The sequence below is a fragment of the Carlito syrichta genome, unplaced genomic scaffold, assembly GCF_000164805.1.
Source record: "Carlito syrichta isolate Samal-C Ts95f unplaced genomic scaffold, Tarsius_syrichta-2.0.1 Scaffold296851, whole genome shotgun sequence".
In the NCBI taxonomy this organism is placed as follows: domain Eukaryota; kingdom Metazoa; phylum Chordata; class Mammalia; order Primates; family Tarsiidae; genus Carlito; species Carlito syrichta.
Window position 1 is genome coordinate 143,157 of NW_007240947.1, and position 26,624 is coordinate 169,780.

Sequence of the window (26,624 nt, forward strand, 5' to 3'; positions counted from 1 at the left end):
TCACTCTGTTCCCAGGCCTGAGTGCAGTGGCACACTCACAGCCACCATATCCTTAACCTGCTGGGTTCAGGCCATCCTTCTGCCTCAGCCTTCCAAGAGACTGGAACTATAGGTGCGTGCTACCACACCCGGCTTATTTTTTGATTTATTGTAGAGATGAGGTCTTGCCAAGTTGCCCAGGCTGGTCTTAAACTCCTGAGCTTAGGCAATCCTGGCTTTGGCCTCCCAAAGTGCTGGGATTACAGGCTTGAGCCATCGCATCTGGCCCACTGTTTTCTTTTATAGTAAACTTAGCTAAGATTCCTGTTAAAGTTAGCAGCCCTCTCATAGGTAAAAATCACATCCTTCTTGGTATCTGAGCTGCAGATGGGCCTGTTGCCCTGTGCCACAGCCCTCCTTGGGTGACAGCAGCACGTTTCATCTTCACAGCAGAAGTCTGGGTATCAGATGGCTTCACTGCCAGCATCGTGCAGGCTGCTTCTTTTCCAGCTAGATTCTAAGCTCTGTGTGGTTGGAGATTATGTCCCTTACTTTACATCCCTCACAAACCTGCCAGAGCAGGGCACATGGTAAATACGCATATCGGCCTGCTATAATGTGTGGAAGGTGCTCCTGTTCTCTTCTTCTCACACTTTCCTACTCCTTCCTTGAATCCTGTGACCTGATTGGACTCTGGGTCACATGACCATAGTCCTCTCTCCCCAAAGAGCCCTTCTCCTTTCCCAGCCAGTGGAATTTAGTTTTTTAGTCTGTAGATCAGAGAAATTCCCCTTTTTAAACTTTATTGGTATCAGCATCACCTGCAGTTTGTGAACACAGATTTTTGGGGTCACCCCGAAGTCTAGTTCATTAGGTCTGAGGTGGGCCCTAGAGTCTTGCATTTCTAGCATGTTCAGGTGCTCCTCGTCCAGGCAGTGCAGTGTGAAAGCACAGTGTCTGGGTGCAAAGCTAAAAATTCTTTGCATGAATAAGCCAGATTCTTGGATAGCCTAAGTTCTCACACAGCAGGCCTCCTGCCCCCTTCACTCCATCTGGGGTGCATTTGCCCAGGCCCTCCTTCCACTGTGAGTTTGTGCACCGAAGTCAGAGAGTGTTTCAGGGGCATACAGTATTTGTCTTCTACAGAATAAGAGATTCTGATGTGAAAAGCATATTTTAGTTTTAGTAAAAATTCACTTCCCTTACCACCTTTGGCAGCCTCTGCACTTAGATACCTTCATGAAAACCGAATCATCCATAGGGATTTGAAGCCAGAAAACATTGTTCTGCAACAAGGAGAGCAAAGAGTGAGTGACCCCTGGGGCTTCAAAGCAGGGGGGCTGGGCATGTGGGGAGGCTGCTCTGCTGAGAAGGAGGAGCCCGAATGTTTGTGTTTTCATTTCCTCCAGTAAGCTTTGATGCTCTGGGAATGCTTTTTGATTTGAAACGAAATTCAACAAAACGTTCTTTTGCAGATTGAGGCAGGTTTGAATGGATCACATTGTTAATTGCCCAAGTTGCAGGAATCTGATAAGGAAAATCATGTTTGTCTTCCAACCTCCACCCCAGCCTTTGGAACTAGCACTTCTTGGAAACAGACTTTTGTTTTTCATTTGTTACAAGAATCTCAACTTTCAGTGCTGAATGGAAACCAGCTTCCAGCTGTTTATGGATGTGGCACCTGCCTCTGAGCCTGGCCCAGCCCTCAGTTTCCCCAGAGCTCCCTATGGCCTCCTCTGGCCACCCTGTCAGACATGGTGGTTACCTCCCCAGGGGCTTGGCGCTCTAGTCGTCCCTGTTTGTTTTTCCAGCAGGAGTAGTGAACACAGATTCTGCTTAGTGGAGTGTGGTCACTCAGCCCCTGGGTTGGTTGACCCAACTTGGCCAGTATCCTAGGCTGACCCACGACCCCCATGGTGCTCACCATGCTTCAGGTCATGCTCACTGCTGCCAGGGGTGCCAGATCTGAGGACCGAAGGTGTTCATTGTGAAGATGTTGGCCTGGTCTCTGGTGTCCTCAGGTCCAGGTTTAGCCATCCTGAGGTGCCTGCTCTGTTGTTTTCGGCTTCCCTCTTGCTCTGAATCGACCTTGCCCTGGGCATTCCCCTGGGTATTTGGTGGCTCTTAGGAATGTTGACTCTAATGCTACCTGCAGTTCAGAAATAGCTCTACTTTAACAGTAAATGATCAGAATCCTTGTAGAAGGACACTGTCATTTTATAATCTTCACATTATCCCTCCTCCCTTTTTTTTTCAGCTAATACACAAAATTATTGACCTTGGATATGCTAAGGAGCTGGATCAGGGCAGCCTTTGTACCTCATTTGTGGGGACCCTGCAGTACCTGGTAAGAAACGGGATCACGTATGTGCTTGTCATCTCCTCTCTGCTGGCTGTGCTGACTCCCTCTGTCCTCACCTCCTAGCACCTGAGTCTCACCAACTGTTGGGGTGTTCCTTATATGCACAGGAATCGTTGCATGCGGTCAGACCCTTAATCCATTCAAGTCAGCATTTTTGCCATGCGATGCCCTAGGAAGGTTATGGTCATCTTCTCTGATGTCCAAAGGGCTCTGCGTGTGTACCCTTACACACATCCCTTTACTTCTCTGTGCTTCAGTGTTTGATCTGAAAATAGAGGGTTTTGACTAGAGGCCATGGTTTCTCAGGGGTTACTGGGGAGGAGTCAGAACTCTGAGCGCCCTACTCTTTCTTTACATTACGTGGTCTGATACTGGGGTCATTTGAGTGACTCACCATTCAAGAATGTTGGTGGAGTGTAGTCTGTGCCAGGTACTGTGTGCGGGGCTGGCAGTGCACTGGGGAAAAAGATGCATTTCCCTGCCCTCAGAGCTAGAATTGAGTGGGAAAGCCCATGTTCCTGCGATGCCCACACAGAACACTAGGACATGACAGCTATGGGGAGTGCTCAGTATCTGAGCGTGTGCATCAGGAGGCCCATACCTCATCAGGGACCTGAAGGGTGCCTGTGTGAAGGAAGTTGGGGGAGAGAGAAGGCATGGAGGGAGGGACGTTCTGGGCTTGGGGATAGCACGTAGGAAGGCTATCTAAAAGCTGGAGGTAAAAGAAGAAGGTCTTGAAGTGAGGCTGGGATGAGCTAGGGGACAGCTTATAAAGGTCCCTTTTGGCTGACTTTAAAACCGCTGGAAAGATGTTGAAGGTTTTTGAGTTGGGGAAGGAACAGCTTACCCTTTGAAAAACCCTTGAAAAACTCTTGACACAGATGGAAGATGATTGCACTGAGCAAAGCAGATGCAGGGAGGGAGTGCAGAAGTCACATGATAGACAAGGCAGAGCTGGTGGGCAGGGAGGATGCGCAGGGTGAGAGGTACAAGGCCCAGTGATGATGCCCGCAGGCCCTGTTGTAGGCCACTCATCCAAGCAGCAGCCGGTCCAGATTTGAATGAATTAAGGAGTCTGCAGTTTGAAAAAAACAGGTTGAAAGCCACTGGGGTAGATGAGCTGAAGTCTCTTGTCTGCTTCTTAAATAAAAAAGAAAAATGATTTGGAGTATTTTGAGTATGTTTCTGTTCCTGTCTGTTCTGCCAACTGGGTCATGGGCTCCCAGTTAACCACCTGCCCTGTGGAAGATGCTTCAACGCTGCCACTCGTGGGACTTGTGATTCACACCTGTGTTCATACGATGTGTGGTTATGTAGGTCCTGTCTGCTCTGTGTCCTCCACATCCTCACCAGCTCAGCAACAGTTGTGAGGGTCACCCGGCCAGGAGCTGAGTCAAGTCATTCACTTGTGTGAGCTAAGACACCTGCCCATAGCCAGACACGTGACCTACTCATCCCTCTTGGTGTGGACTTCATGACCCTCTCCTCATTGTTCCATTTCCAGCCTGACCATGCACAGCCCTGTCCCCGTGCCTCTGTGGGTGACAGTCCTTTCTGAAATGTCCCCCCACCTGCCTGCACAAGGAGCCCTCTAGGCCAGCTCTGGCTCCCAAGCCATGTCCCTTCCTCAGTTGCCCTAGCTTTCTGTGCTTTGGCAGCAGTTGTGTATCTGGCTTCCCTGTCGTATTCTGAGGTCCTGTCTCCTTGTGTGGCCTGTGTTACTCAGCCCAGGAGGCCGGTCCACATTAGTGCATGTGTGATGTACTTGACACACACTGCCTGACATTTCCCTGGAGTGTGCAGCCTGTCCTCCTGTCACTGCTAACGCCCACAGCTGCACCTCGTGTGGAGCTATCTCAACAGGGCCTGAAGGGGGAAGCTGGCACCTGGTGGAGAGTCTGTGGCATCCACTGCCGACTTCTCAGTCCTCAGCACTAACAGGAGTGCGTGAGGCACAGGAAAACCCTAGGAACCCAGCCAGATGCCTGTGTGGCTGCACCACGATGGAGCCGGTATCCTCAGGGAGCAGCTCAGCGTGGCCCCTCGTGTCCCGCAGGCCCCAGAGCTGCTGGAGCAGCAGAAGTACACAGTGACGGTCGACTACTGGAGCTTTGGCACCCTGGCCTTCGAGTGCATCACAGGCTTCCGGCCTTTCCTCCCCAACTGGCAACCTGTGCAGTGGTGAGTGAGCCAGGTTGGGCGGGAAGGCCACCGGAGATAGGGTGGGCCCTACCAGGCCCCCTCTCTCCTTGCCCACCCTGTTTCCCTGGGTCTTTTGTTTCCCAGGGAAGGGCCCGCTAGGACCCAGCAGAGGGGTCCCAGCTCTCAGGACCTGGAAAGAGAGCGTAGTTGTTACGTGTTCATGTGAATTCTGATCCTTTTTAAAAATACGTTTAAACATTTTTTTTTCTTTTTTTAGAGACAGGGTCTTGCTATGTTGCCTGGGCTGATCTCGAACTTATGGACTCAAGTGATCTTCCTGCCAGGGCCTCCCAAAGTGTTGGGATTACAGGCATGAGCCACCATGTCTGGCCAGATTCTGACCTTTAACATGTTTACAAGTAATGCTGCATGAATGTCATGAGCTCAGTAGTGATGGGTTAATTGTGTAGACTTGTGTGAATATGTGCACTTGCACTGAAAATGCTATGCTTAGTCAACAGAAATAAGGATGTACATGTGACACATCCTGAGAACTATGTATGTGAAATGTTGTGTTGACAGACTTTACTGCATCTGAATGTGCATTTTTGTTTTAAAAGCATAAGAAAGTAGCTTAAAATGAGAACCTAATAAATTAGAAAAAAAGATTTTCCAATAAAAAAAATCAAAGGTTACAATTTAGGTTTTAAAAATTACTCTGGGTCAGGCACAGTTGTTCATTCCTGCAATCTCAGCACTTTGGGAAGCCAACGTAGGAAGATTGTTTGGATCCGGGGAATCAAGACCAGCCTGGGCAACATAGCAAGACCTCATATCTACAAAAAAAAATTTAAAAATTAGCCAGGCACAGTGTTGTGTACCTGTAGTCCCAGCTCCTGGGGAAACTGAGAGAGAATGATTGCTTGGGCTCTGGAGGTTGAGGCTATGATGAGCCGAGACTGCCCTCTATCCTGGATGACAGAGTGAGACCCCTATTAAAAAAAAAGTACTCTATGTTCTTTAACTTTTTTTGCTGATTATACAGACAATACTTTGTTTATGGTATATTTACATAATAAAGTTCCTTATCACCACAAAAAAATGGTAAGTATGTGAAGTAGTGTGTATGGCAATTAGCTCCTTGCAGCCATTCCACAGTGTGTGCGTATTTCAGAACAGCGTGTTGTATGTGGCGGATATATACAATTTACATTTGTTAAAATAAGTAAATAAAGTACTGGGGAGAGGGAGAAAACTGAAACACATAATTTAAAGATTAACAATTTCCCGAATCAGTTAGGTCTCATTCAAGATTGTTCCTTGAGAGGGCTAATTTAAATGATGCTACTGCTGCTTGGGCATTCTTTACTTCAAGCTTTATTTTTTTGTAACAGTAATAAATTCGCACGATTCAAATTTCCAGAAGTACAAGAAATATGGTGAAAAATAATCTCCTCCCAGTCTCCAATCCCCCACCCCCACCCCCAGCATCATTGGTTTTTGTGTGCGCCTGAGGATGTTTTATACATACTTGAGGAAACTGGCATATATTTGTTGATTTGTCCTTTAATGCCTTTCCTCCCTTTTTCATGCCAGTGGTAGCATGATGTGAACACTGCCCTGCATGCACTTTTGAAGCATTTTACACCAAGAGAATTCCTTCAGAGCCAACTTATCCACAACACAAAAAAAATCATTGTTTTGATCAAAAGCAACACTGTAGTTCTATTACCCCTCCTTTTTACCAGACAAACTTTGTTTTTGTGTTTTGGAAACAATAGAAAAGCAAGAATCAACTGTAATCAGCCGGGAAACAGTTACTATAAACATTTTTGTAATTTCCAGTCTCTGCAGCATATGTGTATTTTGTACTTTTTTTGATTAAAAAAGTTACTGTACGTATTCTTATACAACCTACCATTCAAAATTGGTATTGGAAATACTTTAGTTTTTCATATTATTTGCAACGTCTGTTTACTGTTCCATTGAACTACAGGTGTACTGTAGTTCATGTAATTTATCCCCCATTGTTGGAAGCATGTTATACTTCTTAAAACAACACCAAGAATAACATCTTTGTAAGGAAATCCTTGTATATCTACAGTTATTTTCCCAGGATAAATTCTTAAAAAAACATTTTTTTTGAGTCAGAGTCTTGCTCTGACGCCCAGGCTGGAGTATGGTAGCATGATCACAGCCATTGCAGCCTTGACCCGTGGAGCTCCTTCTGTCTCAGCCCTTTAAGTAGCTGGGACCACAGGCATGCACTACCATGCCCAGCTAATTTTTTTATTTATTGTACAGACAAGGTCTCACCAAATTGTCCAGACTGGTCTCGAACCCCTGGGCTCAGGCAATCCTCTCACCTCGGTCACCCAAAGTGCTGGGATTACAGGTGTGAGCCACCATACCCAGCTGAAAATGGAATTAACAGACCAAAGAATATACATGTTTTAAAGGTTTTTGATGTGTATTAGCAAACTGCTCACCAGAAAGGTTGTAAAAACACTTTCCAGGAGCAGGTGACGCCCCTCTCACCACACCGTGGCCAGTATTTGCTATTGTCAACTTTCTGGAAGGAATAAAAACATTGCTTTCAGAGGACAAGTGTTTGCATCATGAGAATATATTTATAAGGATAACATGTCGCCTTTGAAGTTCACTGCAGAAGAGTGGTTTTGTATGGTGGCAGCCAGGTTCACTTCTGCGTTATACCTGGGACGTTGGTAATGAGGTGAGGTCCCTGCCTGAGTGTGGAGAAATGGCAAAGTTTGCCCTCCTGTGGCAACTTATTTTTAAAACAGGCATTGCTTCTTCAGCTGAATAGGTTCTGAAATATTGATTAATTCACTCATTAATTTATAATCACACAATATAATGTGACCATCTTAAAAATAGCTTTTAATTATCTGTATAGCTATAGTGGTTTAACTAGTTAAGGAATTATTGCATTTCTTCAATTCACATGGTGAATATTTCCATTATTTATAACAAAATGAGTGAAAATCCACCAGAACTGGAAGAACAAGTGCTTTTTGAAAATATGTCAAAAGTGGCTCCATATCTTCATAATCTGTCATCTGCAGAGTCATTTTCCCAGAACTTCCCTCATTGGTGCTGGAAGACTAGGTGGCAACTTTCTTGTGGACATCTCTGAAACCCAATAAGAAGCTGTTTTGTGGATTCATTTGTATTTCTTCTGCTTTTTAATATCTTGAGCAACTTTTAAAAAATTTTGCTGTCTTTAATTTAAAATTACTTTAAATTCACTTTGAAATTACTATCTTAGTCAAGCAGATAGTAAGTGCACTTGACAAGTGCAATTCAGTCTTTATTATTCTCTTATAAGGCCACTTTACTTTGAAATACATTTTAGGACCAGCCTAGACAATACACATGTTATTTTGTGTGTCCTTTTATAATTTCACATTGACAGACGTTTTCTAGTAGAGGGTCATCCCACATGAGTGTGGTTGAAAGTGTTGGAGCCCCTGACTTACAGCTGTCATAACTCCAGCAGAGCCGTGAACTCCCAGCCTCTGCCATCCACAGGCTTTTCTAGGATCCTGTGTGCTCCAGAGAAGCTAATTTACTGCTTGCCTGTGAGAGCTGTTTGAGGCTAATGCATTGTTTATTTGAATTTCCCAGGCATGTTTGGGAAAGATGTATGTGGACATTCAGACAGAGTAGAAAGAACACCAGACCTGATTCCGTCACTCTCTAGTTGCATGACCTTGGGCAAATCACCTGATCTCCCTTTCCTTGCCACTAAATGGGCTGCAAGTAATGTCTACCACATGGGGTTTCATATGTCAGTAAGTGAATGCTCTGTCTGAGTACTTGGTTATCTGTAAAGATTATTCAAATTTACTATCCATGTTACCAAGAAAATCTGAAGTGAGTTGGGTTTACTTTTTTTTTCTTTTAAATACTGCTTCAGATACCCCCCCAAGAAGTTCTCTAAGTTGAGATATTTAGTTATCTTTAGAAATAGTATTTAGCCATATGCATTTAGAAGGAAGTGTGTATGTGCACACATGTGCATGTTTTAGACATATTCATATATGTCACAATCATGCAGTAATCTTGGTTTGAGAGTTTTTGTTAAATAAAATGGAAGGTAGAGAAATGAAAAGGAAAAACCAAGGGTGAGATAAAGAGGCACAGGACTTTCTGTAGAACTCCTGGCACAACGAGACAGTCAGGAACTCTACTGTTCTACAAAACTCAGGTGGTACTGCCTGCTCGTACATTCTCAAACTGTCCTGTCATGATACAAATGCACTGACTATGATTCTAGAAGCCTGGGGATGTGAGTCTCCTGTACAGTGCTGTTCTGATCGCTATTGACACTTGAACACCAATGATGTCAGGACTCTGTGTGACTGTATTGCATTGATGGCTCCGGTCAGATGCAGACCACAGAGACAATGGTAGTCCATGGGATTATGATACATAGTCTTACTTTATCTCTTCCATGTTTGGGTATGGTTAGACATAGACATTTACCATTGTGTTACTGTTACCTGCAGTATTTAGTGGCATGATATGCTACAAAGTAGGCGGTACCATGTAGCCTAACTGTGTAGCAGACTGCACCATAGGCTTGTATAAGGACAGTCTGATCATACAACAGAATCACCTAATGACACATTTCTCAGAATGTGTCCCCAGTGACAGGTGACTGCACTTAACAAGATCGCATATTTTCAGGCATTCAAAAGTCCGGCAGAAGAGTGAGATGGACATTGTCGTCAGTGAAGACTTGAATGGGACGGTGAAGTTTTCAAGCTCCTTACCCTACCCCAATAATCTTAACAGGTGAGACACTGTGGCATTACTCTAATACATATTTTTCTTCCCTCTTTTAGCAACAGAAATCTGAGGTGACATCTGATAACTTTCCCATAGATTATCAGAACATCATCCTGTGACTGAGAGTAGATTCCCCTCCCTCACATCCCTAGAAATCCTCTTTTCTAAATTCCCATAACAATTTGTCTGTACCTCTTATTACCCGTAGGTGTCCCATTCAGTTTTGCATAGGATTTTTCTCCTAGTCGGCAGTGAGCCTTTCAGGGTAGGAATCACATCGTACTTCTCTTTGCACTCCTCATATGGTCTAATACTGTGTCATAGTCAACAATGAATCTGGTAGTTTGAATGACACTGCAATCCAGTCTCAGAACCACAATACAGGAGATTCATTAGTCATGTCAGAACTGGGTGACAGTACAAAAGCGGGCTCCGTGCAGCCATGTATCTTGAGTGCCTGGATGATGGTGACAGTCTGTATTTAGAGAGTGGGGAAAGGATCATGTGGACTGGAGCTATGTGGAGCGACTTTGAGAGAGGCCTGGAAAGAAATACAGGATGTGGACAGATGAGGGAAAGGAGGAAGGAGGTTCCAAGGGGAAGGTTGGGGTGAGCAAGGCGTGTGTGGGAGTGGGGTTGGAGTGCTGCAGGCCAGGGGAGAAGCGAGGGCTTTGGCACATTTATCTCCAAATGTAAGTGTATTGGGGGGTTCAATATATCCAGATTGTGAAGGGATCGCCTGGAGGTAGGACGTAGCTGTAAGCTGCATTTATTTCATTACACATAAGTAGATGCTCAAGTAAGCAAATTTTAAAAAATAAGTTTTAAAAGTGTATTTTTTAAAGCGCCAGGGTCCTTCTTATGCAGCCAGTTGGAGGTCAGTCTGCTGACCCCTGCGCAGGAAATTTCTGATACAGGGCTGTGTTAGCAGGGCAGGAGAGGCAATGAGTACCTGAACAACTAAGTTGGAAACATTTACCCTTTTCTCCCAGATTAACCCATTCTCATTTTCAGTCCTTGTTCCTTGGGCTCTCCCATGCTCTGCTCCTCTCTGCAGCATCCTGGCTCAGCGGCTGGAGAAGTGGCTGCAGCTAATGCTGATGTGGCACCCCCGGCAGAGGGGCACGGACCCTACATACGGGCCCAATGGCTGCTTCAAGGCCCTAGACGACATCTTAAACTTAAAGGTGAGTGTGGAGCCTCGTTAGCCCCAAGACCACAGCTGGAATCCCCATTGGGACACAGTGTCCTCAAGACAGAGCAGGTCAAAGGCCTGCTGACTTAGCAAGGAAAGAATGGGGATTTTTCTGCCTTGGGAAGAGGTTGAGATGGTTGTGCTAATTGGCGTCAGCCATGAGGCTGTAGCTGTGGACAGACAGGAGTACAAAGGACCAGAATGTGTGAAACTTGGCCCTTCTTTGTGTGGCTAGGAAGTGCAGGGGTAGCGAAGGATCTAGGCAAATCGATGGTTCTCTCTTTGAAGAAGGCAGTGTTTTTCAGTAACATCTGGGTTGTGTTGCAGCTGGTTCACATCTTGAACATGGTCACAGGCACCATTCACACCTACCCAGTAACAGAGGATGAGAGTCTGCAGAGCTTGAAGGCCAGAATCCAGCAAGACACAAGCATCCCAGAGAAGGACCAGGAGCTGCTGCAGGAAGCGGGTCTGGTGCTGATCCCTGACAAGCCAGCCACACAGTGCATCTCAGATGGCAAGGTGTTGCCCTGGCTCCTCACACCATACTCTGTTTTCCCCGACTGTCTCAGGATATGAATCATACCTCAGATTTCAGCTCTGCTTTGTCAAACGGTCCGTGAGTCACACGGTGCAGACACCTGCTGTCTTATTAAGTTGGAGTGTGGCCCCTATGTGACCTAATAGGAGATGAGAATCACTGCGTGCTTGGCTGATTCCTTCCAGACCTCTTAGAATGGCTTCCACTTTCCTTTATTTCCAGAATGGTGCTGTGCTTTTCTGAGTCAGCTGAAACTGAATGACCTGTGTGCAGAGCCAGTCTAGGTGCCTGTGTTGACATGGCAGTGGAAGACATGGCCCCGCCCAGAAAACACCCACAGGCTAACTGGTGGAGGTAGAATTGTCACAAGAAGTGACCATTGCATAGGGAACACATGGTGAATTTCTAAACTGCACAGGGAAGACAGAATAAAATAGAACATAGCACGTTGTAAGTAGGGTGTATGTTCAGATAATGAGAGTAGAAAGAATAGGAAAAATCAGCATAGGCTGCCATCATTAAGAAGGACTCCGTGGAGGTGGGCAAAGTATCTGAATAGACATTTCTCAAAAAAAAATAAGCAAGTGGGCAATGAGCACATGAAAAGATGCTCAACAGCATAGCTCTCAGAAATGCAAATTAAAACTACAATATGATACTACTTCACACTCACTAAGTTGATTGTAATTTTTTAAAAAGACAGAAATAGCAAGTGTTACAAGGAAAGACAGAAATAACAATTTCTGGCAAGGATGTGGAAAAATTGGAACCCTCACACACTACCAGTGGGGTTTTAACATGGTATAGTTGAGAGGCACTTATTGGCTGCAGGTGACCTCTTGGTGAATGGTGAGGAAAGCTTGAAACCTCTTCATTATTTATTGAGAAAGAGAATTTGGGTCCACAAGATGCATTTTGTCCTTATCTTTTGCAGGTAAATGAGGGCCGCACATTGGACATGGATCTTGTTTTCCTCTTTGACAACAGTAAAATCACCTATGAGACTCAGATCTCCCCACGACCTCAGCCTGAGAGCGTCAGCTGTATCCGTAAGAACACTTTTAAAATATATATATAATTAGTTATAATGCTTGGGACAAGGCTGGGGGCGGGGCGGGGAGACGTGGGGCCAGGGAAGAGGCCACAATAAGCACATTAGCTCACCTAATCCTCAGGGCAGCCTTCTCACATAGGGCATGTGGGGAGTAGCATGAATCCTCAGTTAATCTCCACCTTGCAAATAGAACTGCACACAGAGGGGCAATGCCTGCCTGCAAGCCATCTGCTTGCTTTTGAAGTTTCATTTATATTTTAATAGTATATGTACATATTGCCAAGAAAAAAATCAAAAAAGTACAAGATAATGAGTATACAGCGTAAAAGAAGCCACCCTCTTTTCCCAACTCCCCAGCCAATGAGTTCCCTTCCAGAAAACCTGCTGCTGTCACATTTTTGGATATCCTTCCAGGTGTGTTTTTTCCTCCAGACAGTAGTATGGCATCTGTCTGCTCTGTACCTGCCTCTGTCACTTGCCAACATGTTTTGAAGAGTTTGCTCCTACTGGTGCCATAGCACTGCCTTGCTGTTTATGGCTGCATTGTATTCCAGCATCTGATGGACATTTTAGTGCATTTCCCACTCCTTTGCCCCACACCTCACCCAGTTGGAATGCATAGATGGGAAGGCCAGGATCTTGGACAGTGCCAGGCTTCTTGCTTGCTTAATCATCTCCAGGACTGCTGGCTGAAACTACATTTTTATAAGACTTCATAACCTTAACTGTTGTGAACGTGAGAGTTTCTATGACAATACATGGGCCTGTGTACATGTGAACATGTCTCCAAATGACTCATAAAGTGTTTCTTCAAATCAGCAGCTGCTTATTGACCATCTGGTACATGTTTATATTCTAAAGGGGTACAAAAAAATGCATGTGACAGTGACCAGGCATACCCCCAAAAGTTATGTAATCATGCTTTTTTTTTAAAGCGTCAGCGTCCTGGCGGTGTCACAGGCAGGATGTGGCAAGCTGTGGGGAGTTATTCTCTGACAATTGCCTTGTCTCCATTTGCAGTTCAGGAACCCAAGAGGAACCTCTCCTTCTTCCAACTGCGGAAGGTGTGGGGCCAGGTCTGGCACAGCATCCAGACCCTGAAAGAGGACTGCAACCGGCTGCAACAGGGACAGCGGGCTGCCATGTAGCGTGCCAGGCACTTTTTGACTTGATTTATTTAAAATTGTTCAGTGGCTTTGGCTACAGGGAGGTAGCTGAGGCAGGAACCCAAAAGCAGCTGCTATGAGCCACAAGAGGAGACACTGGTTTGGACAGACGGGAAGTGGCTGGGTGGGCTGGACCGAGGGAAACCCTCTAGAACTGGGAGGGTATGGGGAGCACAGGAGAGGCGTGTAGGGCTGGGGCCAGCTGGCCAAGCTGCAGACAGACTGGGAACCCAAGGAGCTCATTGCCATGGGAGATAGCATACTCTCTTGGTTGTCACGCTTGGGGACATACTGCCTCTGTCCCTGGTCACACTTAGTTTACATTTTAGGCACTGTATATAGTACCTTGCTTGACTCCAGTTTTGGTTCAGAACCTCATGCATTACTAAGGGCCAGGAAATTGTCCTTTGATTATAAGTGGCTACTGTTAGAATAACAATAATAATAGCAAGGACTTTACTTGGCATTTGGGAGGTTTTGCTATTGTACAGGAAATGGTATTTGGAGCCCAAAATGTACCGAGTTTTGTTGCTTGTGGTTCCTGCAGGATGAATCTCCTCCGGAACAACAGCTGCCTCTCCAAGATGAAGAATTCCATGGCATCCATGTCCCAGCAGCTCAAAGCCAAGCTGGATTTCTTTAAGACCAGCATCCAGATTGACCTGGAGAAGTACAGTGAGCAGACCGAGTTTGGGATCAGTGAGTGTGCTCTTTGCAATGACCACTATTATTATTTTATTATTTTTTTAGGCAGGTCTCACTCTGTTGCCCAGGCTGGAGTGCAGCGGCATGATTACTGCTCACCACAACCTTGACCTCCCGGGCTTAGGTGATCCTTCCACCTCAGCTTCCTGAGTAGCTGGGACTACAGGTGTCCTACCACACATGGCTAAGTTTTTTATTTTTTGTAGAGACGAGGTCTCGTTATATTGCCCAGGCTTGTTTTGAACTCCTGGAATCAAGTGATTCTCCCAACTCAGCCTCCTAAAGTGCTATAACTATAGTGTGAGCCACTGCACCTGGCTGACCATTTTTAAGTGTATTACTTATTACATTTTCTCTTTAAGATTTCTTTTGTCCCCCTGTGATTGAGTTGCTTCTCTCTGGTTTAGTGTGGTAGTGTTTCACCTTGTTTGTCTTTCCTTCCTAATTGTCTTTCAGCATCAGATAAGCTGCTGCTGGCCTGGAGGGAAATGCAGCAGGCTGTGGAGCTGTGTGGACGGGTAGGAGACTCACCCTGGGTGTCTGGACTTCCTAAGGGCAGAGGTTTTGTACTGATGTTCTTCATTTTCTCAGCAAATACTGGATTGCTCCTCTGTGTGAGAAACCAAGTGTTCCTCGCTGTGCTTTGGCTTAACTAGACCTGCGGGAAGGAGGCTGAGGGAGTAGCCAGTGACGGGGCCCTGTGGCCAGGTGTCGGAGCTGTGCCGATGGGCAGAGATGGTCCCAATTACCAGGAGCAGAGTGCCAGATGCCCTTTCAGGAAAGCCAAGACCACTTCCTGCTAGGGAGGGCAGTGGGTGGATGCTCAGCACACCCTTTGGTTTTCACCCAAGTTTATTGGGATACTCAATCCATAGGAAATACAAGGTCTAGGAAGAAAGTCTTGGGACAGTATAAATCAGATACCGCTGGAAAAATTTTGCCATGAAGGCAGGCGAGTAGAGTGACTCAGTGAACTCACACAAGTGGAAGTGAAAGCCTGGGCTCTGGGACTGTTTTCCTGGGCCCTTTTCCTGTTTTTCCCTGTGCACGACATCTCGGTATTTACCTGTGTAAATCAGCATGATGGGGTATGTACTTGAAGATGAATATTACATAGACAGCACCTTATTAATCATAGAGGGATGAGTGCTCCTCCCTGTCTTGGTACTTGTATATATTATCTGTGAAATGAAGGACTCCAGGCCTCCCTGCTGGGTGGCATTGGAATAAACAAATCCAGAGGAGAGAAGGTAGTATGCATGGGCATCTTCTGTGTGCCAGGCACCACTCCAGGTCCTCACGTGCATCATTTCACTGACACCCTCAGACAGCCCTGTTAGAAAACTCTTATGGGAGAGCAAGCTAGCTCAGGGGCAAGTGACTCGCCTAGGGGTCACCCAGCTGGAAAGCAGTTGACCCAAGTTCAAGCCCAGGATGCTGTGGGCTTGGGGGCAAGTCCATCCTTCCAGCCATCCATTGAGATTCCCCAGTGTGTTTGGAGAGTCCCCACGTCTGTCCCAGCACATCTCACATCTTGGTAAGAGAATTTCTTACCACATCAATAGACATTAACACAGCTTTCCCATTAGGAGAACGAGGTGAAACATCTGGTGGAACGGATGATGGCCCTGCAGACTGACATTGTGGACTTGCAGAGGAGCCCAATGGGCCGGAAGCAGGGGGGGACACTGGATGACCTGTGAGTACCAACTGGGGACCACATTGCCCTGGCACACACAAGCCTCACAGGAGCATTCGTGCTTGTGTGTGTGTTGGAGCCACCCTTGGAGGCTGTGTGGGACCAGTCTCTGCTAGTGCATGCTTGTCTGGGGGTCATCCTGACATGTCCCATAGATGAGCCAGGGCAAATCACCACCACTCTGAGCCTCAGTTTCCAAATCTGTTATGTAACAAGAAAAATGTTTGACCTCACAGAGTTGTGAGGATCAACTTAGTGCATTAGAGAAGGAGTTGGTCATCTGTAAATGCTGAAGAGGCAAGTTGCCTTTCTCATTGTTTCATATATCCCTGTTCCGTCTGCCCACCCTGGCCTAGGTGTGGCCCCAAGAGCAGAAAGTAGAACAGAGAAGAAAGAACCTGGCAGGCATGGGAGCTGGCACCTGGAAGCAGTTCACTCAAATCTTTGTCAGGTGTTTGGCATTGGCTCCAGAGGGGATGAGGTGTCCAGGCAGACCAGCCCTGCCTGAGGAAATAGCAGGTACCCTCTGGTGTGAGACAGAAGGGAACCAAGCTGGCTGGGTCAGTCTGTCAAGGGCTATGCTACTGTGAGCTCTTCAGTGGTCCCTGATGCTCTTACTAGGATTCTTAGGGTGAGAAATCTGGATGTAAGGAATTGGATTCAGTGTTTTCGCTGCTTATTTACGTCTCCATTGTGCTCTAGTTTTCAGATGAAAGCCTTCTTTTGAGAATGTCAGCCAGTCTCATCTGTGTTAAGGGGGCAATGGGATAGAGTTTGTGTCCATCTTTGGGCTTGGTTTTCAAGACAAAGTCATGTTCTCCAGGCTTGGGTCCAGCGACAGCACCCAGAATCCCTATTGTAGAAGCCAGTGGGGTTGGGTGGTGGGCAGGACTCAGAAGGACAGAGTGGAGACTCCTTTTCTTCAGATCTTCTCTCATGAAACCTTGGAGGTGTTTGAGTTCTGACACTGAGAGCGATCATTTGCTCACTGTACAGATATCACCTATGATATCACCAGAAATACTAGTCTTCTCCAGTCAAGAAAGACATAGTACCAGTCTTGTTTCTAAAAATCAGTAATTCTGCTGGCAGAATTAGCAGACCATGGCTTCAGATGTGCTTATTTGACCTCAAATCTAGACAGAACTTCTTTGTCTATTTTTTTTTTTTTTTTGAGTTGGAGTCTCACTCTGTTGCCCAGACTGGAGTGCAGTGGTCGCTCCTGGCCACTGCAGCCTCGACCCACTGGGCTCTAGCGATCCTTCCACCTCAGCCTTCTGAATTACAGGCACGCGCTACCATGCCCGGCTGATTTTTTTATTTTTTTTATTGTAGAGATGAGGTCTCGCCAAGTCACCCAGGTGGGTCTCGAACCCACGGGCTCAGACAGTCCACTCACCTCAGCCTCCCAAAGCGCAGGATTACAGGCTGAGCCACCGAGCCCGGCTTTCTTTGTCTATTTCAGAGAAGAGCAAGCAAGGGAGCTTTATAGGAGGCTGAGAGAGAAACCAAGAGGTGAGTGGGCTATGTGTCTGCCTGGCATTTGTCTCATCCGAGAGGCAGCTGTGCTATCCGCGGCTCCCTTGAGGCACTGTGCGCTGTCCCTCTCCAGACCAGCGGATAGAAGGGGACAGTCAGGAAATGGTCCGGCTGCTGCTCCAGGCAATTCAAGGCTTTGAGAAGAAAGTGCGAGTGATCTACACACAGCTCAGGTACATGCCCCATCCTGCTCTGGGAGGACAGGAAAAAGGCAGCAGGGCTGTATGTGAGGCCATTTGCCTCCCTCTACCCAGATTTGTGGGCCGCCTGACGGACCCTTCATCTGCATCTGCTGGTCTGGTTCACAGTTGCCAGGTCATGCCCTGCTTTCTCCAGCCTGGGTGCCAGTGCAGTTTGTCATGTGTGTTCTTCGCAGTAAGACTGTGGTTTGCAAGCAGAAGGCGCTCGAGCTGCTGCCCAAGGTGGAGGAGGTAGTGAGCCTCATGAATGAGGATGAGAAGACTGTGGTGCGGCTTCAGGAGAAGCGGCAGAAGGAGCTCTGGAACCTCCTGAAGATTGCATGTGTGAGTGAGCCTAGGGCAGTCCTGAACCCTCAGCCCACAGCCTTCTTGGTCTTTCCGTCTCCATGCTCCATCACTGTCATATTCTACCATGCGGAACACAGAGCCACTGGCAGCACTCAGCTGCCAAGTTTTCACATCTCTGCTCCGAGGTTTGGAGTGAAGGTTGCGGGCAGAGAAAGGACTTGTGCTTATTGTCTTTATGCCTGTGTTTAGTCTGTATTGCACTGTGATAAAGAAATTCCTTAGGCTGGGTAATTTATAAAGAAAAGAGGTTTATCTGGCTCACAGTTCTGCAAGATGTCAGCATCTGCTTCTGGTGATGTCACAGGAAACTTCCAGTTATGGCAGAAGGCAGAGAGAGAGCAGGCATGACACATGGCGAAGAGCAGTACCACGATGGGGAAAGAGGTTCCAGGCTTCTTAGAACAACCAGCTCTCACATGAAATAGTAGAGCGAGAACTCACTCATGACCGCAGGGAGAGCACTATGACATTCACAAGAGGCCTGCCCCCATGACCAGGCCCCACCTCCAACACTGGGGACCATATTTCTTTCTTTTTTTTTTTGAGTCACAGTCTCACTTTTTTACCCAGCCTGGAGAACAGTGGCATGCTCCCAGCCACTGCAGCCTTGACCTGCTAGGCTCAGGAGATTCATCTGCCTCAGCCTTCCAAGTAACTGGATCTACAGGCACACGCTACCATGCCCAGCTTATTTTTTGATTTATTGTAGAGATGAGGTCTTGTCAAGTTGCCTAGGCTGGTCTCGAATCCATGAGCTCTGGCAGTCCTCTCACCTCAGCCTCCCAAAGCACTGGGATTATAGGTGTGAGCCACTGTGCCCTGGCCTGAGGACCGATTTCAACCTGAGGTTTGGAGGAACAACACCAAACTGTGTCACTATATACTGTCCTTTGGCTACGGTAATAAATTACCACGAACTGAGTGACTTAAAACAACAGAAATTTACTTTCAGAGTTCTGGAAGCTAGAAGTTCACAACCCAGATGTTGGTAGGGCTGTGCTTCCACTGAGGACTCTTGGGAGAGAGTCCTTCCTAGCTCCAAGTGTTCCTTAGCATGCAACTGCACCACTTTAGTCTCTGTCTCCACGACCTCTGTTTCTCCTCTGGGTGTCTCTTACAAGAAAATCTGTCATTAGGTTTGGGTCCTGCCTGAATACTCTAGAATGTTCTCATCTCAGGATCCTTAATTATATCTGTAGAGACTTTTTCCAAATAAAGTCACATGCACAGGCTCCAGGAGTTACGATATGGACATACCTTTTTAGGGCTGCCAGTGTAGCTCTCTGTGGTGTGCATCAGCACAGCCTGACTTGCCCTCTGCATCTGCATGGCCTCAGTACTGTGATGCTCTGAGCACACCCCTCGGTGTTGCTGAGAATCCATTGGATGCCACTCAGGGAAAAAAGGAAAACAGACAAGGGCCAAGGAGGAGGAGGGCCAAGGAGGAGGAGATCCAGGCAAAACCCTGTTGTGGAAGTTGGGGCTGTGGGGACATGAGCCTGCCAGGAAGGTGCAGGAGTTCAGAAAGGGTGGGAGCGCCACAGGGAAAGATTGGGGAGGCAGCTGCTCATGGTGGAAGCAGAAGGGGATGGCGCATCAGGAGGTTCAGAGTGTCTAAGGCCAGGGGAATGGTCAGTGCCCTCTGCGTGAGTGATGGCCTGACCTCGGAAGGGCAAGTACGTGTTCTTCTGTAGGAAAGGCAGAAAAGGAGAGATGACAAAGTAGAGGAGATCCAAGGACAGGAAGGTGGAGGTATTCACAGTGATAGCCTGAACTGCCATCTCCATTCATTTGACATTTATTGAGTGCCGCTGAATGTATAGCAAGGTGGGAGAGGGGAAGCCATGAAGCCTGCTCCAGGGAGTCCTGATCTGATGAGGGGTACAGACAAGTACATGAGTGAGAGCAGTTTTGGGCAGGAAGGGCTAGGAAGCAGCACTTACACGAACTGCAGTTTCCACGAGGAGGAGGAATGTCAGCTGAAGTCTTGGAGGGGAAGGGACAGCCAGACCACTCCAAGGAGGTGTTCCAGCTGAGGATAAGGACACTCGAGGACAAAGACATTGCTGTGACGAGGCAAGGGGGCTGGGGATAATGGTATGCTCGAGAGGTATGCATGTTGCTGTGTGTGGGGAAGGGCGTCATGGAGCATGATGCAGGTGACACAGGACACACTTCACTTTCAGAACACAGAGGAAATATTGCAGGGTTTGTCTTTGTTTAACATTGAAGGAGCATAAGTGTGGGAGTAATATGGTCACACCTGGATTTTAGAGAATACTCTAGTGGCAGCTAGAGAGTAGATTCAAGCCCTTGGCAGATCTCAGCACCGAGAGCGGGGCTGCTTATCAGGGGCTAGAGTTGAGCAGTTCCCCGTGGTGCACAGGACAGGATCGCACAGGAGTTGGGATAGAGTCCTGACTATAAGAGTGCCATATGGTGCAGGATTGACCTGTCATGCCCACAACCTGCCACATAACCCCACCACCACACTCACAACCTCCCGCCACACTCACGGGTCTGGGGAAGAAGAGCAGGAGGCAGATAGCCGGGTCTTCCCATGGGGGATGGTTGACAAGGAAGGCACAGCCGGAGGACAAGGAACAGGCAGCAGCAGGCGTTTAGGTGGCTGATTGACATGTGGGCCTTGAAGTTTAGCTGGAGGGGAGGACGTGGTACCAAGAAGGTCCCATGGGGAGGGGGAAAGGTGCAAGGACTGCAGCACAGGAGGGGCCAGCAGTGGGGACATTGGGAAATGTGCGAGGCAGACAGACGAAAGTGGCTGGAGACTGGTGGGAGGGGTGCCCTGAGGACCAAGGAGGGCCCCAGCAGTGGCTGTGAACTGGGCTTGCAGCATGGGAGGCTCAGGCAGCTGGCGCTATAACCCTGTTGGTCATCAGACCTGGAGGTGTGGTGGCCACAGTAACCGGGAATCAGGACACCTGGTCTCTTCTCTGCTGCATCAGCAGATGCCTTTCACAGTCTCACAGCCTCGTGTGTCCATCTTCCACTTGGAAAAGAGAAGACGCCTTCCTTGTCTTTCCTTGTAAAAGTTCCTTGAGGAATCAAACTCACGAGATAAAGCCTGCAGACCAGCAAAGGTGCTCTGTCCCTGGACTCGGGTCATCCCTATAGCCCACCTGCCAGCATTGAAGCACTTGGGCCAAGATGCCACGTGCCAGCTGATTTCAGGTGGAGGCACTGACTGGCAGATGCTGAAATGCCTGCAGCATCCCATGGCCCACCACCGCATGAGAAACACTGAGTGTGAGCGCAAATGGGATTCCTCACTAGGCTCCCAATTGTACTTTGTTTCGGTTTTGTACTATAGAGCAAAGTCCGTGGTCCCGTCAGTGGAAGCCCAGATAGCATGCATGCCTGCCGCCTGAGCCAGCCTGGACAGCTGATGTCTCAGCCCTCCCCAGCCCCTGACAGCCTACCCGTGTCAGCCAAGAAGAGGTGAGTCCCGGCTGACAGCGCCAGGTGTGATGTTCAGGGCGCATCAGGAGACGTGAGATGGAACACATCTGTCATTAATAGACGTCTCACAGTTTTGCTGGGGTTTCTCTTTGTGGTAACTGCTAGACCTCATGGGTACACAAATGGTGTTCTGCTCTCATATTCCCTTGTCACTTACCAACTAGTACTCTGTCCAAGGATTGGATTATGACTTGCTAATTGCTTAGTGACAGAGTTGAAAGCACTGGTCAGTGCTTTCAGATACAGATCCTCAGGAGGGCCTGTCACCCTCCTGAGCCATTACCACCTCAGGCCACCAAGCTTCTGTTTTTCCTCCTTCCTTTTGTGCCTCTTACATTGTTCCTTGTCTCTGGCCACCACCCCCTCCTCCTGCTGGAGCCACTTGGCAGAGGTGTTAAGCAGAGCCATTCTGGGCAAGGTCTCTTGCCTCCTGTCTGTGACTGTCACCATGCCTGCCCCTACTAAATCAGTCTTCATCAAATGCCACTCTGTCCAAGTCATTTCTGGGTCTGAGTGAATGATGGCTTCTCACTCCACTCTAGCAGATCGGACCTGGGCTCAGGCACTCAGGACCGCCTCAGCATGCCCTTCAGGCAGGTCCACTCACTCTTCAGACCCCTGCCCAGTACTTAAAGCCCATCCAGGCCAGCAGCGGCAGATGCTGAGGTCCCACTCTCTGAACCAGACACTCAGGGCAAGGCCCCTCAGTCTGCACTGAGCAAGTCCTCCAGCTGGTTCTGGTGCACTAGCATGGCACCACTGCTCTGGCCACTCTTCAGGCCCTTCCCTGCCTCACTTCCATCTCCTTCAAAGCCTAGGCCATCCATGCATGATGGGTGCTCTCTTCTGTGGTTTGTTTGGGTTCAGTTCCCCAGCATTTACTCAGCACCTTCTCTATGTGGGGCCCTGTTGACTCCTGAAGGCAGATATCTAGGCAAAGGAGGTGGGTTCATGGATGAATGGGGCAGGGGAGAGGATGGAAGTGACTGATGATGGGTGCAAGGTTTCTTTTTGGGATGTTGAAAATGGTCTAAAACTAGGTATAGTGATGGTTGCCCAACTCTGTAAACATGCTAAAACCCTTGAATTATACACACTCAGTGGGTGAGCTATATGGTAAAAAGCTGCTTTTCTTTTTTGTTTTATTTTGAGTTGGAGTCTCACTCTTTTTTGCCCAGGCTGGAGTGCCATGGCATGCTCATGGCCACTGCAGCCTCAATCTGCTGAGCTTAGGCGATTCTTCCACCTCAGCCTTCCATGTAGCTGGAACTATAGACACATGCCACCACGCCCAGCAAGTTTTTTTGTGTGTGATTTATTGTAGAGACGAGGTCTCACCAAGTTGCCCAGGCTGGTCTTGAAACCCCAGCCTCAGGCAGTCTTCTCGCCTAGGCCTCCCAAAGTGCTGGGATTATAGGCTGAGCCACTGAGCCCACCCAAAAAGTTGCTTTTCAAAGTCTTGTTCTTGTCCTTTGGGAGTTTTTATCCTGCTGTGGTGTTTAATCATATGTGACCTTAGAGGTCATGTGCCTTTGTCGCCCTGTGGAACTGACCTTAAACCTAGCTAGAGGCTCTGTTGACAGGGCTTACACACGTGTGCTGAGTTCCTGCCATCAGAATGCCACGTTTTACGGGTGAAAGGAGTTCCAGGACGCTGTCTTCCCAAGTTTGGCATATTCCCTCTGATGACATCCTCAGAGCTCTGGAAAAGTTCACCTGGGAGTTCAGGTTTCTCTCATCTCTCCAATGTCTCAGAGCTGAGGTTAGGAAGGACAGATGGTTTATTATACTCGCCCTTTCTCACTGTGCCCAGTATACTGATAGGAAACAGGCACTCCTTAGAGAAAAGAGGTAAGTCAGGATAGATGATGTCAGTTCCCAGAACTTGCTTTTCAAGCGATCTCAAGGAACTTTGGAAAACTGGTAAATTACTTGGCCTGTTTTTTTCCATTTTAGCAATTGAAAAGCAGGTGATTTGGGGAATATCTTTAGATTTTGGCAGTTTGGAGGGAATGTAATTCAGTAAGTCAGAAAGTGTTTTTTTAACTTCTCATTTGTATTATAAACAGAGCTCTGCTTGCTTTTTCACATTTTTGAAAGTAGTGTTCCTGCCTGGATGTAGGGTTCTGAAAAATGCTTAACTAAGTGTGTGAACTCATTCGCCAGGGAGAGGGTGTTTTCAGGTAGTTGGGATGATTTTTTACATGGTCTAAAGCTCTCTAGCGTATTTTACAATAGCAGTATGAGCACTGATAAGTAGCGATGACCACTTTCTGATAATTTGGTCGTTTTCTTCAGTGAAGAGCTGGTGTCTGAAGCACACACTCTCTGCAGCCGCCTGGAGAGCGCTGTACAGGACGCCGTGAGGGAGCAGGACCGGAGTCTTATGGTAACAGTGTGAGAGCCCCACAGCCCATGTCCTTCTTTCCACAGCAAAAGAGAAGAGAAAATGGAAAGGCAGTTCAGTGTTACCCTTAGTCTCAGTGTATGGTCACACTTTTCTAGTCCATGTTCTTAGTTATTCATATTAATAACAATCGTGGTTAACAAATACCATATTGGCTGCTGACAAGTATGTTGTCTTATTAACCCTTGCAATACTTCCACTGGTGAAGAAGGTAACAGGGTCCCCACTTCTGGGCTGCTGCCAAACCCCTGTGTGTTGTGTGCAGGACTGCACTCTAGGGTAATTCAGGAGCCTACATGGACTGTGCTCAGGAGTAGTCCTGGTTATGGGAAACCAACCTGAAGCAAAACCAACCAAGACACAGATCCATTTACACAAAGCTGAAACTGCTGAGAGGGTCCCTAGTCATCCTCTTAGGTCTCCCCATGGTCCTCTCCTGTTAACTCCCTCCAACTTCCCTCAGTGTACAAATCTTGGAAGAATTGGAGGGGATGCCGCTGCTGATTGCAGTCATCACTCATTTAGCCAAGGGCTCTCCTCCAGCACACAGTCTCCTATGTCTGGCCACTCTGCTCCTCTTGGCACTCCATGTTTTGAGCATTTCACTGCTTGCTTGCACGCGTGTGAGGGGAAGGACGTGATGAGGCTGTAAGTCGATGACTAAGGTGAGCTCTGGGTGCCACCCATCCACAGCGAGCCCGTCAGTCTCTGCTGTGAGCCACACGTGGTCCCAAAGTTGCCTTTCTAGTTTCTAGTCACAGGATCTCAGGGATGCTTAGCCAATCCCAAGAAAAGGTCATGTGAGGTATTGGAGACTAGCTTAGTTCAGGGTGTTCTGCAGTAATGAGACTGCTACTAATTAAAGGGTTTAAACATGCTTCTGCATTGGGCTGAATGAAGGAAGAGCAGCCTGAGGTGTGTGGTGGCTGTTGTCCTTTAACACATCTGTCGACTTTCAGGCCCTAGACTGGAGCTGGCTACAAACAGAGGAGGAAGAGCCCAGCACTCTGGAGCAGGCCTCATGACATGGGGAGCCTCGACCCCCCCAACGTGGGGCAGCCCAGAGCAGGCCATGTGACATGGGCCATCATCTGGCGTGGCTCTCCCACAGTGGCTTTTGCTTCAGGGATGTCCCAGCAGCCTCTGGCACCCAGATGGAGCTCTCACTTTCCCAGCCGCTGTGATGTTCATCCTGGACCCAGGGCAAGGCCCTCAACCAGCACTGCCGGCACCCTGTCTGTACACTAGAAATCCTCCATCTTGGAATCCAACAAATGTTGACACCAGTCACCAGTGTTGAGGGAAACAGTCACAGCGGCTACTTCTGCTGCTCTGAAAAAAAGTGCCCAAAGTACGGTTTGCCACACAGATGACTGTACAGTATCTAACTTGAATCTCTCAGGCCAGAGTCTGAACAGGACTTGGTGCCAGCCTGTCCCCTTCTGACCTCCAGGGGCCCTGATGGCCTGTCCTCTCTCACCTTTCAGCTGGTGTTTCATCTGGATTGGGCTTCTCCATAGCAGACATTTTAATTATAGGTTTGGCCTGGCCCTGGCCTCTCTTCCTCTTTTCATTTCATTGCTGCAAAAATTATATTTTTACCTACTACTTTGGTGGTTGTCCTCCTTCTGGCAAAGTTGTACTGAGTGCCAAGTTCCTCCTGTCCATAGTCCTTTCAAGCCATGGAGTGACTCACTATAGCCAGGACAGAAAGGCTGCTGCCTTCCTTTGAGTCCCAACGAGTACCTGGGAGTGAGTCATCATAGAGAAGGAAAGAGGGAATGGGTCTCTGTCAACTGCTGGCCCACTGGCTACAGTGCTCACACCTCACTCTGACTTGGACACATTTGCGTGTGGTGGTGGGCCGGGGTGTTCCTGTCTCACACAGCATCTAGCAGTATTATTAAGCTGATTTAATTTTAAATAGTCTATATTTTGTAACATGACTCAAACACATTGGCCTCCACAATCCAGTTTCATGGTACCTGCGGTTGGGAATTCTGAACTAAAATAATGAGAAATTTTATACAACTGACTAGTGCCTGGATTATAATAGTACAGAAGCACTGCTGTTTCACTGTCCTGGATCTTTTACATAAAAGCAAGTTGGAATAGGAGAATTCCACAAAATGATTTTCATGGACATAGAACGAGACATTCATTCCATAGTCAGGTGAGCTTAGTGCACATTTCATGATTTAATTGCTTCTTGGAGATTCACATTGTACACCTGTAAAGTATCTGAAATGTTTTAGAATAAAGAAACTGGTTTAACTTTGTATAAATCCACTGTTCACCAAATGTCATTTGACCATAGAACCCTTTCTCCCCTGTGTGTGTGTGTGTGTGTGTGTGTGTGTGTGTAATATCCCAAGGAACTAGAGTTTGATAAAGCATGATTTTGGAAACCCTAGCAAGGGACATAGAGAGAAATAAGACTTGCAAGGCTGGGATGGAGTCAGACTAGAGAGGGAATGGATGCTGGGCTGAGGCCATGGACTTGCTTTATAGGCAATGAGAGTCACTACAGAATTTTATCCAGGAAAATGTCAACCAAAGCAGCGGCTTAAAAAGTGTATGTCAGCCGGGAGCAGTGGCTCATGCCTGTAATCCCAACACTTTGGAAGGCCAAGGCGAGAGGATTGCCTGAGCCCATGGATTCAAGACCAACTAGGCAGCTTGACAAGACTTCGTCTCTACAATAAACCAAAAAATTAGCCAGTTGTGGTGGTGCACACCTGTAGTTCCAGCTTACTCGGAAGGTTGAGGCGGAAGGATCGCCTGAGCCCAACAGGTCAAGGCTGTGGTGGCCGTGAGTGTGCCATTGCACTCTAACCTGGGTGACAAAGTGAGACTCCAACTAAAAAATAAATAAAAATAAAAAGCATATGTCTGGAACATTCTAATTGAAAAAAAAGAAAACCCGGGAATTAGGTGCGCTTTTCCCTTTCAATGCAGCTGGAATCCTTGGTCATATAAACACATTTCAGAA

General features: G+C 47.5%; 1 protein-coding gene across 2 annotated transcripts in view; it reads left to right on the forward strand.

Annotated features, from left to right (window-relative positions):
- The window catches only part of IKBKB (inhibitor of nuclear factor kappa B kinase subunit beta), a 54,534-nt gene extending 28,617 nt beyond the window's left edge, over positions 1–25,917 (forward strand). Inside the window, exons 5-21 of one of the 2 annotated variants that reach the window (XM_008054607.2) lie at positions 1,198–1,286; positions 2,237–2,326; positions 4,398–4,522; positions 9,197–9,304; positions 10,356–10,485; positions 10,821–11,015; positions 11,969–12,083; positions 13,109–13,232; positions 13,802–13,953; positions 14,416–14,477; positions 15,549–15,658; positions 17,124–17,173; positions 17,271–17,370; positions 17,574–17,721; positions 21,077–21,204; positions 23,524–23,614; positions 24,592–25,917. In XM_008054607.2, coding sequence (XP_008052798.1) covers positions 1,198–1,286; positions 2,237–2,326; positions 4,398–4,522; positions 9,197–9,304; positions 10,356–10,485; positions 10,821–11,015; positions 11,969–12,083; positions 13,109–13,232; positions 13,802–13,953; positions 14,416–14,477; positions 15,549–15,658; positions 17,124–17,173; positions 17,271–17,370; positions 17,574–17,721; positions 21,077–21,204; positions 23,524–23,614; positions 24,592–24,657 — 1,883 coding nt within the window. In that variant the 3' untranslated portion in view covers positions 24,658–25,917. The remainder of the gene's footprint in view (positions 1–1,197; positions 1,287–2,236; positions 2,327–4,397; positions 4,523–9,196; positions 9,305–10,355; positions 10,486–10,820; positions 11,016–11,968; positions 12,084–13,108; positions 13,233–13,801; positions 13,954–14,415; positions 14,478–15,548; positions 15,659–17,123; positions 17,174–17,270; positions 17,371–17,573; positions 17,722–21,076; positions 21,205–23,523; positions 23,615–24,591) is intronic. The other variant, XM_008054608.2, reaches the window with a different exon arrangement.
- The last annotated feature ends 707 nt before the right edge of the window (positions 25,918–26,624 follow it).